General features: G+C 35.7%; 1 protein-coding gene across 1 annotated transcript in view; it reads left to right on the top strand.

Moving 5' to 3' along the window:
- Nucleotides 1–939, top strand: part of AP-1gamma (adaptor protein complex 1, gamma subunit) — a 61,866-nt gene extending 60,927 nt beyond the window's left edge. The window contains exon 16 of the mRNA XM_089096921.1: nucleotides 581–939. Within this exon, the coding sequence (XP_088953047.1) occupies nucleotides 581–682 (102 nt within the window). The 3' untranslated portion in view covers nucleotides 683–939. The remainder of the gene's footprint in view (nucleotides 1–580) is intronic.
- The last annotated feature ends 14,136 nt before the right edge of the window (nucleotides 940–15,075 follow it).

The raw sequence follows: 15,075 nt of genomic DNA, 5'->3' as shown, positions 1-15,075 counted from the left end.
CGTGAGACAAATAGAGGTTGGAATCAAAATTCGATGAATGTTCTGTTGAATTTTTCCCCACTGTTTGTTTTTTATAGACCATAATTAGTGCTTTAATCTAAATTATTAAGTGAAAATTCTTTAAATTTTCTTCTCTGTTTGCTTTTTCATGGCCTAAGCAAGATTGGCCTTCGAACTACTACTAGTTAGAAGTTGCTGAAGCATCGATCCACTTAGCCGGCATAGCTACGCACGCTTATCTTCCACCTCAATCTGCTCTAAGCTTCACTCTCTATTCCATCATGTAAAGTTCCTATTTTCTCTGAACCCTTTTTTAAATACATTTTTTTAATTTTTGCAGGTTGAACCTTGACAAATTGCCAAAAAAATGTATTAGTCTTTAATGAGCTTGGTCAAATTAGCCTCTGAACATTTATTTGCACAAAAAGAATGCCAATTTATGTTTAAAATTTTATTTTTTGAAGGAACACTTGGGAGAATCTTTGAATTCTCTCCGCTGTTGTTTTTCAACGACTTCATCATATTGGCTTCTAAATGGCTCATTTATTTCTTTGATCGATCTTTACTTTGTTTTTCGCAGGTTCAACTTCGAATGCGAGTAAAGGTGTCCTTCAAGCGAGACGGTATTCCGATCACTGACCAGGCTGAAATTAATAATTTCCCGATTGCAACGTGGCAATGAGGTGATGCAAACAGGTCTAAAGGAAAACCAATTTTAAGGGAATCAAGTGCACTTTCATTATATAGTTTTCTCCCCTTTCTTCTGTTTGGGCGAGTTTATTTTCTTTGTTATTCTAGTTAGAAATTACTTTGATAAAATGATAAAGGTTGGTATAAAGGCGGTAATGTCTTTAACCTCTGATTATATTTTAATTTTGAATCGAATTTTGTTTCTGAGATATGCTTTAAACAATAAAAAACACATTATATATTGAAAAATCTGCATTATAATATATATATTTATTCTCTCCTTTCTTACTGTGCTTTCTAGTCGGCAAAACATAGAGCTTACATAAATTAAAAAAAAGGAATTAGCAAGGGCAGGACTTTGTCTGGAGTGGGAGGGGGGTCTACAAACTAGATCCTAAGGGCCTTCTCTGGGCCATAAAGGTTGAAATATATATATTTAAGTTTCTTTCTTTTTTTGAGCAATTATTTATAGCCTGCAGTTTATCTTCAAGAAGAATTTACGGCGAAACTTCAAGTCGAATTGATTTTTGGGCAGATTTTTGTTGATATTTAAAAGAAAGAATTACAACCAGGTTAATGAAATTTCCAGGGATCAGCACAGACATTAATTCCTGAAATTTCAGTACAACAAGCTCAACTACTTTCTTTAAATGTCAAAGAAAGTTTATCAAGAAAGCTACTTTATGTTTTTTTTTTTTTTTTTTTTTTTTTTTTTTTTTTTTTTTTAAGAAACCAAAAAGGAATCCCGCTTTTCATTCAAACCTATACCTGATAATTCGATGCGAAATTTAAAAATGGGACTTTTTAATAAAACCAAATCTTTAAAACTTTAAAGAATACATTAATGTGTAAAACAAAATCTGAGCGACAAGCTGGTCATTTTATATTTTTTTTTCCAAATTTTTTATTAGCCAAAAAAAAAGTTACATCCCTCTATATGCTGCCGTGAAGGATGATTTCAATCTGGCCTGCGTTGTTTGTCAACTTGAAATGCAAAATTCAAGGTAAAATATATAGATGTAAAATGAGCCCCATGTTTTGCAGAGAAAATCCAGTTTGTATTTTTTTTTTTTTTTTAATTTAGTCGCTTTCGAGTGGCTAAATTTTAGCTTTTAGTTTTCATGGAATATTTCTCTTCAGTACAGAGTCAGAAAAGTCGAATATCGCAGTTACTTCTCCTTGAGCTATCTAATGAATTAATTTCAGCTACTGAGTTGTGACGTAAGTTAAATTTCACTTCTTCGGCTTTACCATGTCACACAGTAAAAGATAGCTTTTTTGGGTGGATATTTGGTAGACATCGTAGCGAGCAAAGTGGAAAAATTGGTTTCGCCTGCCAACTAAAGTTTGTTTAAAATAAATAAAAGCTTCTTATTTATGCACAGATAAGTTTTTTTTTTTTTTTTTTTTTTTTTTTTGCACATTCAAATGAGGTTTTTTCGAGACATTTTTTAGAGATTTTCAGAGATTATTGCGTTCCGACAGACGTATCGGATTAAGTTCGCATAGCGACATCGTGTCCTTGTTTTCATTTCACAAAATTTATCCTGTTCTGTAAAAACTTCGGTTTAATTTGTTTTAAAATCAACAAAGTGTAATTAAGTACCTTCGTATGCTGCCTTCGCATAGAGAGCATAAAAAAATGTGTTTTTTCCCATTAAATGTTCAGAGATTATGCGCATGGTAACTACAGATGTCCCTGGAAGGTAAATAAATAAGTTCTGTCAGATGCTGAAGGTCGATGCAAAGCGCGGCCGATTTACTACATCCGTTGCATCCACAAACACGGTAAATATTTTCGATTTTGAACGCCTGAGATATCCGCCAGTTTTCTCCTTGTTAGTATTTTGAAGGCGGTGTTACTAAAGTTGTTCTGTCTTTATTGGTTTCATTTAAAGAGGATACAAGGGGGGCTTTGTGAAGCTGATTTTTAGACCTTTGTTCGAATTCTAAAGGTATTAAATATTTCAGTTGCACAAGTTTGAATAACCATTACTTAAGAATTTACTTCAAATTATATTGATCTGGATTATGATCTGGATATGGATTTAAACGCGGTCGGTTGCAAAATGCCTTATTTTTAGTGCAGTAAATTTTAGAACTAAAAAGTGGCTGCGCGAAAGTCTCTAATTCTTAAGGTAGATATCCATTTGATATATCCGCCTGTATACTTTATTTATTAGTTATTTTGCGGGTAGCGGTACTTGTGTCCGTTGCTAAAGTTGCAATATCTTTACTGTTTCAATGAAAGGGGATATAGCGACAGCACAGAACTCTTTCTAACTCTTAAAGTATTTAGATGTAAAAGCGTAAATCTTTATTACTATTTTAACAATTACTAAAGCTTTATAGATTTAAACGCGATCAACTGGTAAATGCTGTGCCTTTAATACCGTAAGATTTAAAATTACTGGCTGCATGAAAGCTTTTCTAATTCCAATGGTAGATACCATAACTTCTGTCTACAAGAAGAGTTACTAATAAATATAAGAATCTTTATGGACTGAAACGCAATCGAATGAAAATGGCCTATCTTTAGTGACAGTAAAGTCTAAAAGCAAAACGTGGCTGTACAAAAGTCTTTCCAATTCTTAAGGTACATAACGTAATTTGTCTGTATAAGAAGATTTGCTTCAAAATAGATTATTATTTATGGATTTGAACGCAATCGATGGGAAATACCCCGATTATAATAGCAGTTAAATTTCATTAAAATCAGTAACAAAATTGTGCAGCTTCTGGATCCTCTTTGCAATGTCTTACTTTTTCTTTAAAATCACTTTGCTGCTTTAAAATTTCTATTTTTTTGTGTTGGTTCAGTTTATCTAAACAATTCTGGTTCCATAGCGATATCAAAAGCATAAACTTCACGAAAAAGCAAAAACACACACAAAAAAAGAAAAGTTATTATTATGATAATATTAAGATTTTTAAATGCTGAAGAGAAACGCGCCTTAGAGAGAAACGAGAAATGCAATTTTAGTTCAAAAGAGGCATTTTTCACATTCTCAATACAGCAAAGGAAGACTTTGGAAGAACTTGCAACCTCTACGTCTTGAAAATCGGAAGATGTGCCTAATAGATCCACCGTGCTCAGTTTAGCTGATCAAAACAGTTCGTGGTAATGAACTGTAAGTAAGGAGCGACCCGGCTCCATAGTAACCGAAACTCTAAAAAACGGAATTTTGATACCAATAGATAAATGAAAAGAATTGGATTTTTATGCTGTTTAAAATATATATAAGTTTCATCAAGTTTAGTCTTACCCATCAAAAGTTACGAGCCTGAGAAAATTTGCCTTATTTTCGAAAAAAAGGGGGGGACATCCCCTAAAAAATATAGAATCTTAATGGAAATCATACCATCAGTTTCAGCGTATCAGAGAACCCTATTTTAGAGGTTTCAAGCTCTTATCTGAAAAATGTGGAATTTTGTATTTTTGCAAGAAGAAAGATAACGGTTGCGTGTTTATTAAAACTTAAAACAAACGGAAATTATTACGTATATGAGGGGGGTCGCCCACTCGTCAGTACCTCGCTCTTTACGCTAAAATTCTTGTATGCACTTTTAAAAGAGCTATTTATTCTAATTAAGCGGCCTTTGTGATTCAGGGGTCATTCTTTAAGAATTGGAACAAAATTAGAACTTTAGCGTGAAGAGCGAGGCATTGACGAGGAGCGAACCCCATCATATACGTAATAATTCCTGTTCGTTTTAAGTTTTAAGGTTGCTCCGTACTTTCAGTTGAAAAACTTGTTTTTATTTAATTGCGGGTATAAATCCCAATTTCATAATCCAAAAAGATACGACTTGGAAACACCTACAACCTTCACCTCTTGAAAATCGGAAGAGGTACTTAAAAATGAAGAGCATAATAGATCCATCGTGCTCATTTTAGGTGATTGTCGATATAAATCACAATTGCATAGTCCAACAAGACACGACTTGACCTCTTGAAAATTGAAAGAGGTACCTACGAATGAAGGGGCCTAATAGGTCCACTGTGCTCAGTTTGGGTGATTGCGAGTATCAATAACAATTGCATAGTCCAACAAGACACGACTTGACCTCTTGAAAATTGAAAGAGGTACCTACGAACGAAGTGGCCTAATTGGTCCACTGTGCTCAGTTTGGGTGATTGCGAGTATCAATCACAATTGCATAGTCCAACAAGACACGACTTGACCTCTTGAACATTGAAAGAGGTACCTACGAATGAAGGGGCCTAATAGATCCACTGTGCTCAGTCTGGTTGATTGCGAGTATCAATCACAATTGCAAAGTCCAACAAGACAAAACTTGACCTCTTGAAAATTGAAAGAGGTACCTACGAATGAAGGGGCCTAATAGATCCACAGTGCTCAGTTTGGTTGATTGCGAGTATCAATAACAATTGCAAAGTCCAACACGACACGACTTGACCTCTTAAAAATTGAAATAGGTACCTACGAATGAAGGGGCCTAATAGATCCACTGTGCTCAGTTTGGGTGATTGCGAGTATAAATCACAATTGCATAGTCTAGCAAGACACGACTTGACCTCTTAAAAATTGAAATAGGTACCTACGAATGAAGGGGCCTAATAGTTCCACTGTGCTCAGTTTGGTTGACTGCGAGTATCAATCACAATTGCATAGTCCAGCAAGACACGACTTGACCTCTTGAAAATTGAAAGAGGTACCTACGAATGAAGGGGCCTAATAGATCCACTGTGCTCAGTTTGGGTGATTGCGATTATCAATAACAATTGCATAGTCCAACAAGACACGACTTGACCTCTTGAAAATTGAAAGAGGTACCTACGAACGAAGTGGCCTAATTGGTCCACTGTGCTCAGTTTGGGTGATTGCGAGTATAAATCACAATTGCATAGTCCAACAAGACACGACTTGACCTCTTGAAAATTGAAAGAGGTACCTACGAATGAAGGGGCCTAATAGATCCACTGTGCTCAGTCTGGTTGATTGCGAGTATCAATCACAATTGCATAGTACAACAAGACAAAACTTGACCTCTTGAAAATTGAAAGAGGTACCTACGAATGAAGGGGCCTAATAGATCCACTGTGCTCAGTTTGGTTGATTGCGAGTATCAATCACAATTGCATAGTCCAGCAAGACACGACTTGACCTCTTGAAAATTGAAAGAGGTACCTACGAATGAAGGGGCCTAATAGATCCACTGTGCTCAGTTTGGTTGATTGCGAGTATCAATCACAATTGCATAGTCTAACAAGACACGACTTGACCTCTTGAAAATTGAAATAGGTACCTACGAATGAAGGGGCCTAATAGATCCACTGTGCTCAGTTTGGTTGATTGCGAGTATCAATCACAATTGCATAGTCCAACAAGACACGACTTGACCTCTTGAAAATTGAAAGAGGTACCTACGAATGAAGGGGCCTAATAGGTCCACTGTGCTCAGTTTGGGTGATTGCGAGTATCAATCACAATTGCATAGTCCAACAAGACACGACTTGACCTCTTGAAAATTGAAAGAGGTACCTACGAATGAAGGGGCCTAATAGGTCCACTGTGCTCAGTTTGGGTGATTGCGAGTATCAATAACAATTGCATAGTCCAGCAAGACGCGACTTGACCCCTTGAAAATTGAAAGAGGTACCTACGAATGAAGGGGCCTAATAGATCCACTGTGCTCAGTTTGGGTGATTGCGAGTATCAATAACAATTGCATAGTCCAACAAGACACGACTTGACCTCTTGAAAATTGAAAGAGGTACCTACGAATGAAGGGGCCTAATAGTTCCACTGTGCTCAGTTTGGGTGATTGCGAGTATCAATAACAATTGCATAGTCCAACAAGACACGACTTGACCTCTTGAAAATTGAAAGAGGTACCTACGAATGAAGGGGCCAAATAGATCCACTGTGCTCAGTTTGGGTGATTGCGAGTATCAATCACAATTGCATAGTCCAGCAAGACACGACTTGACCTCTTGAAAATTGAAAGAGGTACCTACGAATGAAGGGGCCTAATAGATCCACTGTGCTCAGTCTGGTTGATTGCGAGTATCAATCACAATTGCAAAGTCCAACAAGACAAAACTTGACCTCTTGAAAATTGAAATAGGTACCTACGAATGAAGGGGCCTAATAGATCCACTGTGCTCAGTTTGGGTGATTGCGAGTATCAATAACAATTGCATAGTCCAACAAGACACGACTTGACCTCTTGAAAATTGAAAGAGGTACCTACGAATGAAGGGGCCTAATAGGTCCACTGTGCTCAGTTTGGGTGATTGCGAGTATCAATCACAATTGCATAGTCCAGCAAGAAACGACTTGACCTCTTGAAAATTGAAAGAGGTACCTACGAATGAAGGGGCCTAATAGATCCACTGTGCTCAGTTTTGGTGATTGCGAGTATCAATCACAATTGCAAAGTCCAACAAGACAAAACTTGACCTCTTGAAAATTGAAATAGGTACCTACGAATGATGGGGCCTAATAGGTCCACTGTGCTCAGTTTGGGTGATTGCGAGTATCAATAACAATTGCATAGTCCAACAAGACACGACTTGACCTCTTGAAAATTGAAAGAGGTACCTACGAATGAAGGGGCCTAATAGATCCACTGTGCTCTGTTTGGGTGATTGCGAGTATCAATAACAATTGCATAGTCCAACAAGACACGACTTGACATCTTGAAAATTGAAAGAGGTACCTACGAATGAAGGGGCCTAATAGATCCACTGTGCTCAGTCTGGTTGATTGCGAGTATCAATAACAATTGCAAAGTCCAACAAGACAAAACTTGACCTCTTGAAAATTGAAATAGGTACCTACGAATGAAGGGGCCTAATAGGTCCACTGTGCTCAGTTTGGGTGATTGCGAGTATCAATAACAATTGCATAGTCCAACAAGACACGACTTGACATCTTGAAAATTGAAAGAGGTACCTACGAATGAAGGGGCCTAATAGATCCACTGTGCTCAGTTTGGTTGATTGCGAGTATCAATAACAAATGAAAAGTCAAACAAGACAAAACTTGACCTCTTGAAAATTGAAAGAGGTACCTACGAATGAAGGGGCCTAATAGGTCCACTGTGCTCAGTTTGGTTGATTGCGAGTATCAATCACAATTGCAAAGTCCAACAAGACAACACTTGACCTCTTGAAAATTGAAAGAGGTACCTACGAATGAAGGGGCCTAATAGGTCCAGTGTTCTCATTTTGGGTGATTGCGAGTATCAATAACAATTGCAAAGTCCAGCAAGACACGGCTTGACATCTTGAAAATAGAAATAGGTACCTACGAAAGAAGGGGCCTAATAGATCCACTGTGCTCAGTTTGGTTGATTGCGAGTATCAATCACAATTGCAAAGTCCAACAAGACAATACTTGACCTCTTGAAAATTGAAATAGGTACCTACGACTGAAGGGGCCTAATAGTTCCACTGTGCTCAGTTTGGGTGATTGCGAGTATCAATCACAATTTCATAGTCCAACAAGACACTACTTGACCTCTTGAAAATTGAAAGAGGTACCTACGAATGAAGGGGCCTAATAGCTCCACTTTGCTCAGTTTGGTTGATTGCGAGTATCAATAACAATTGCATAGTCCAACAAGACACGACTTGACCTCTTGAAAATAGAAAGAGGTACCTACGAAAGAAGGGGCCTAATAGATCCACTGTGCTCAGTCTGGTTGATTGCGAGTATCAATCACAATTGCAAAGTCCAACAAGACAAAACTTGACCTCTTGAAAATTGAAAGAGGTACCTACGAATGAAGGGGCCTAATAGGTCCACTGTGCTCAGTTTGGGTGATTGCGAGTATCAATCACAATTGCATAGTCCAACAAGACACGACTTGACCTCTTGAAAATTGAAAGAGGTACCTACGAATGAAGGGGCCTAATAGATCCACTGTGCTCAGTTTGGGTGATTGCGAGTATCAATAACAATTGCATAGTCCAACAAGACACGACTTGACCTCTTGAAAATTGAAATAGGTACCTACGAATGAAGGGGCCAAATAGATCCACTGTGCTCAGTTTGGGTGATTGCGAGTATCAATCACAATTTCATAGTCCCAATCCAGCAGGGGACGAATAAAGAAGAACCTACAACCTTCACATCGTGAAAACCAAAAGAGGTAAATAAAAATGGAGGGGCCTAATAGCGCCAGCGTGCTCAGTTTACATGATTATGGGTACTAATTGCGGCTTCAAGAAAACATTATATAACGAATGAAGGGGCATAATAGATCCACTGTGCTCAGTTTGGTTGATTGCGAGTATCAATCACAATTGCATAGTCCAGCAAGACACGACTTGACCTCTTGAAAATTGAAAGAGGTACCTACGAATGAAGGGGCCTAATAGTTCCACTTTGCTCAGTTTGGTTGATTGCGAGTATCAATAACAATTGCAAAGTCCAACAAGACACGACTTGACCTCTTGAAAATTGAAAGAGGTACCTACGAATGAAGGGGCCTAATAGATCCACTGTGCTCAGTTTGGGTGATTGCGAGTATCAATCACAATTGCATAGTCCAGCAAGACGCGACTTGACCCCTTTAAAATTGAAAGAGGTACCTACGAATGAAGGGGCATAATAGGTCCACTGTGCTCAGTTTGGGTGATTGCGAGTATCAATAACAATTGCATAGTCCAACAAGACACGACTAGACCTCTAGAAAATTGAATGAGGTACCTACGAATGAAGGGGCCTAATAGGTCCACTGTGCTCAGTTTGGGTGATTGCGAGTATCAATAACAATTGCATCACCCAAACTGAGCACAGTGGACCTATTAGGCCACTTCATTCGTAGGTACCTATTTCAATTTTCAAGAGGTCAAGTTTTGTCTTGTTGGACTTTGCAATTGTGATTGATACTCGCAATCAACCAAACTGAGCACAGTGGATCTATTAGGCCCTTCATTCGTAGGTACCTCTTCAATTTTCAAGATGTCAAGTCGTGTCTTGTTGGACTATGCAATTGTTATTGATACTCGCAATCACCCAAACTGAGCACAGTGGACCTATTAGGCCCCTTCATTCGTAGGTACCTCTTTCAATTTTCAAGAGGTCAAGTCGTGTCTTGTTGGACTATGCAATTGTTATTGATACTCGCAATCACCCAAACTGAGCACAGTGGATCTATTAGGCCCCTTCATTCGTAGGTACCTCTTTCAATTTTCAAGAGGTCAAGTATTGTCTTGTTGGACTTTGCAATTGTGATTGATACTCGCAATCAACCAAACTGAGAACAGTGGAGCTATTAGGCCCCTTCATTCGTAGGTACCTCTTTCAATTTTCAAGATGTCAAGCCGTGTCTTGCTGGACTATGCAATTGTTATTGATACTCGCAATCACCCAAACAGTGGATCTATTAGGCCCCTTCATTCGTAGGTACCTCTTTCAATTTTCAAGAGGTCAAGTCGTGTCTTGCTGGACTATGCAATTGTTATTGATACTCGCAATCACCCAAACTGAGCACAGTGGATCTATTTGGCCCTCATTCAGTAGGTACCTATTTCAATTTTCAAGAGGTCAAGTCGTGTCTTGTTGGACTATGATTGTTATTGATACTGCAATCACCCAAACTGAGCACAGTGGACCTATTAGGCCCTTCACTCGTAGGTACCTCATTCAATTTTCAAGAGGTCAAGTCGTGTCTTGTTGGACTATGCAATTGTTATGCTGACTACTGCAATCACCCAAATCTGAGCACAGTGGATCTATTAGGCCCTTCATTCGTAGGTACCTCTTTCAATTAATAGATCCACTGTGCTCAGTTTGGTTGATTGCGAGTATCAATCACAATTGCAAAGTCCAACAAGACAAAACTTGACCTCTTGAAAATTGAAATAGGTACCTACGAATGAAGTGGCCTAATAGGTCCACTGTGCTCAGTTTGGGTGATTGCGAGTATCAATAACAATTGCATAGTCCAACAAGACACGACTTGACCTCTTGAAAATTGAAAGAGGTACCTACGAATGAAGGGGCCTAATAGATCCACTGTGCTCAGTTTGGGTGATTGCGAGTATCAATAACAATTGCATAGTCCAGCAAGACACGACTTGACCTCTTGAAAATTGAAAGAGGTACCTACGAATGAAGGGGCCAAATAGATCCACTGTGCTCAGTTTGGGTGATTGCGAGTATCAATCACAATTTCATAGTCCCAATCCAGCAGGGGACGAATAAAGAAGAACCTACAACCTTCACATCGTGAAAACCAAAAGAGGTAAATAAAAATGGAGGGGCCTAATAGCGCCAGCGTGCTCAGTTTACATGATTATGGGTACTAATTGCGGCTTCAAGAAAACATTATATAATTAACAGGCCTTTATGATTATTACAGCCAATGCACCCGTTTTCATATTTTTGAAATGGAAGAAAAAGCATAATAAAAAGAATTTCGTTCTGTAAACTGTTGCCTTTCTTCAGCTAAACAAAAAGTTTTGTCGTAACGCTGCCAGGAATAAAAACTGCATAATAAAGATTACGAAAATGTCGCAGGTACAATTGCCTTTTCTATTTGCGCAACGAAGAATTGACAGTATTATTATATTTATTCTTGAAAATGTATACATTAGTTTTAGTATATATATATAATATATATATATATATATATATATATATATATATATATATATATATATATATATATATATATATATATATGTATATACACTCGTATGCTATATTTATTTTCTTTGAATCACTGAAAAAGATTTCTGAAAGTTATGCCTTCAGTTTTAACTGTAACTGTTATTTGTAAATTTTAATTGATTTCTTTTGATTGAATGTGTTACTTAATGAATATGCTTTAGCGGTTGCTGATGTTTTTTGAGTGCATTTTTTTTTCAAACGATGTTTCATGTGTAGCCCTCTAGAAATTTTCAAAGTTACTTTCTTTCATTTATTATTAAAATGATTTAAGTGGTATAGATTTTCGCCTAAATCTTGTCCTTTGCATGTCTGAAATCTATTCGAATGTTCGAAAATAGAAGGAAGTAAAAACCTGTGTACTAAAATAGTATTTTTTAAATGTTCATTTATTAATCTATATATATAATCAAGTTAACAAGAGATGTTTTGGTGCTTTCACCTGCTATCTTCAAAGAACACAACTTTGTTTAATGAAAAACAAGGCATTTTTTTTCGTTCTTAGTAAAGATTCCTGTGACATGTTTTATTTTTCAATATCCTTGTGTACTCGAATTCTTTTTTTCTGAATTTTTGGTGTTCAAAATTGTGAATTGTTCAAGAGTATGCCTTCTCTGGTTCTAAAGGAGTGTTCTTGGGAAGAGCTTTAGCCGAAAAGATTATCGGAAATCCTGTCTTATTTTACTCTCTCAGGCCGTATTGTAAGTCCTTTGTACAGCATATGTTTTATATATCCTTTAAAATTCTATATATATATATATATATATATATATATATATATATATATATATATATATATATATATATATATATATATATATATATATATATATATATATATAAATATATAAGTATCCCTTTCAATCTTAATCTACATCCCATTGTAATCTAGTCTGCCTTACCAAGCCTGTGAGTGTAATACCAAAAAGAGGACAGACGCACCAAATACCGTGATTTTTACTATTTGCCACTTAATTTCCAGTCATGTCCATGTAACTACTTGATTGGTTGTTTTTGTGATAATGAAAATGGTTCTATTAAAGTGATAATAGCGTAATACTAATTAGAATTATAATTATGAGATTGCAACACTTTGAAAATAAGTTTTAAATGTACCTTTATGGTTGTTATTTTGAATTTTACTCTTTCTCTTTAAAAAAGCATGCTCTTCTAAAAATATCTCAGACAAATACACTTATAGTGCGTTCGAGCATCCCCCGATTACTTATCCATTATCTTACTTATCCAAGATTACAAGATTTACTTACTTATCCAAGATAACATTTACTTATCCAGATTACATTTACCTATCCAAGATTAGCAGATTAGCGTTTACAAGATTACTTTACATTACTAAGATTAGTTTACTATTAGCTACATATATATATATATATATATATATATATATATATATATATATATATATATATATATATATATATATATATATATATATATATATATATATAAAATATATAAAATATATAATATAAATAATATATATAATATAAATTATATATTTAATATAATAATATATAAAATTATATAAAAATAAAATAAATTATATATAAAAATAAATTATATAATACCCAATAAATTATCTTTTATGGATTACACCCAGGGAAATAAATATTAAACGGATAAGTTGAATAAGAGATGCTCGAACGCATTATTAAGTTTCGATTAACGTAAGTCATAGATATATAGATAGATAATTTATTCAGCCACTAGGCCATACACGAGCATTGCAATGATTATATAAAACAACAGACAGTTTACACTTAAATAAATGGTATAACTACTAACAACAAACAAAAACCTTAAACCCATTATTTAGATTTTTTTAGACCCTCTTTTATAAATCCAGTCACTGCTATAATCGTCTCCCGGGATGAAGATTTAAGGGTCCCAGATATTTGATTAACAGTCTTTCAATTTATATTCTTTGATATAAAACATTACAATTTGCTGTTAAATCAAAAGGAAGGGGTTGGGAGGACCTGCTGCTGTTCTCTTCTAAACTAGCGTTGCTGTCCCAGGCCTCCAACCAAAAATTAAGAGGTATTTCTGATATTGTGCTTTGCCGGAGCCTAAAAGCCTAGTTTAACAGGTTTTACCTTTTGTTGTTAATATACTTATTTTCGTCGAGGGCTACCACGAAGGCTATGCTTTAGAATTTTCAGTATTTTGTTATTGCTTGAAATTTAAGTAATGGGTTCTAGCTGCAGTGGTGTATATAGCTCAGGAAATATATGCTTTGTTAAGGAAATGTAAATAAAGATTTTATGCCGTCCATTTCTTTCATTTTTTTCCGACCCTAGGCGTGTGTTTCCTTTCCTATTGTTTAAATATGATAGATTTATTATCTAGAGAAATAAATGATACAGAAAAAGCATTGCAGTTCGTGAGCAGATGAGCAGCCGCCACTTGTCTGACAAAAAGAGTGAAAATCAATGAATTAATATAATTAATAATTGAATTAATTAACTTAATTATTAATTCAGTTTTTATTGAATTAACAGAGTATATCAATAACAGAGTAAATCTCATACACATCTACTTATAACAGAGAGGTAGACAGACACTTCTATTACAGAGAGGACACACTGTCCTTCTTATAGGACATACTTCTATATGACAGAGAGGTAGATATTTATATATAACTGAGAGCTAGGTAGATAGAGAGGTAGAACTCGGTGCTTTATCACAAGAAATGAACCAACAACAAAAATGATGCACATTTCTCACAAGAGAGAGAAAAGTGTATACACCCAGAAGCGAACTTAAATAACTGATTTTGCCAACTTCAAACACCTTGGGAAACCTCTTCTGTGGCATGAAAGAAAAACTGCAAGGAACTCACCAATACACAGGCTGTCTGTAGTCTATCGCAAATTAAACATCTATGTGAAATCTTACATTTTTTTTTTAACGAAGCATCACGGAGAAAGGATTAAAACACTATGAACAGATCACGAGCACGAAACAGTTTGGTGCCCTAGTTTCGTTTTGTCTATAAAAGGGACGGTGATGAATTTACAGAATCGACAGTTATGTTACTGATTCCCTAGGTTAGGTCTTATTCTGGCAAACGAAGCTTTTACCCAGCTTGAAAAGTTTCTCAACCAAGGAAACTCTAAGATAACTTACCGCTTGTCGGCCACCTTCTCCACCAGGCGGAGTTTATTTCTCTAGGTGCTAAAGGCACCATGTTTCTTCTGCCCATTACCTTTTCTTCGAAGAAAACGATAACATTTTTATGACCATAGGGAGGATTAGGCTGGAAGTTGCTTTACAGAATTTGCTATGTATAACCCGAGTCGTTCCTAGGTGGGGGGGGGAATCCACTCGGTTTTCTGCCCCAGGCGCCGCAGCAAGGGGGCTGGGGAATTGTTCACTGCTCAAATTTTTTCACTTTGATTCTGCTTTTTTTTTCTTATATTTGAGTCGGAAGGGGGTGCTGTAATTGATATATATATATATATATATATATATATATATATATATATATATATATATATATATATATATATATATATATATATATATATATATATATATATATATATATATATATATATATATATATATATATATATATATATATATATATATATATATATATATATATATATATATATATATATATATATATATAAATTTATATGTATCAAATATATATTAATTTTTTTTTACGTATATAAAATCTAGTACAACAAACCTGTTTTTTCCTTTG

The sequence above is a fragment of the Artemia sp. Qi Xiang Cuo genome, chromosome 11 (assembly GCF_049724085.1).
Source record: "Artemia sp. Qi Xiang Cuo chromosome 11, ASM4972408v1, whole genome shotgun sequence".
NCBI lineage: Eukaryota > Metazoa > Arthropoda > Branchiopoda > Anostraca > Artemiidae > Artemia > Artemia sp. Qi Xiang Cuo.
The sequence above is the reverse complement of the archived record's forward strand: the minus strand, read 5'-3'. Positions and strand labels throughout refer to the sequence as shown.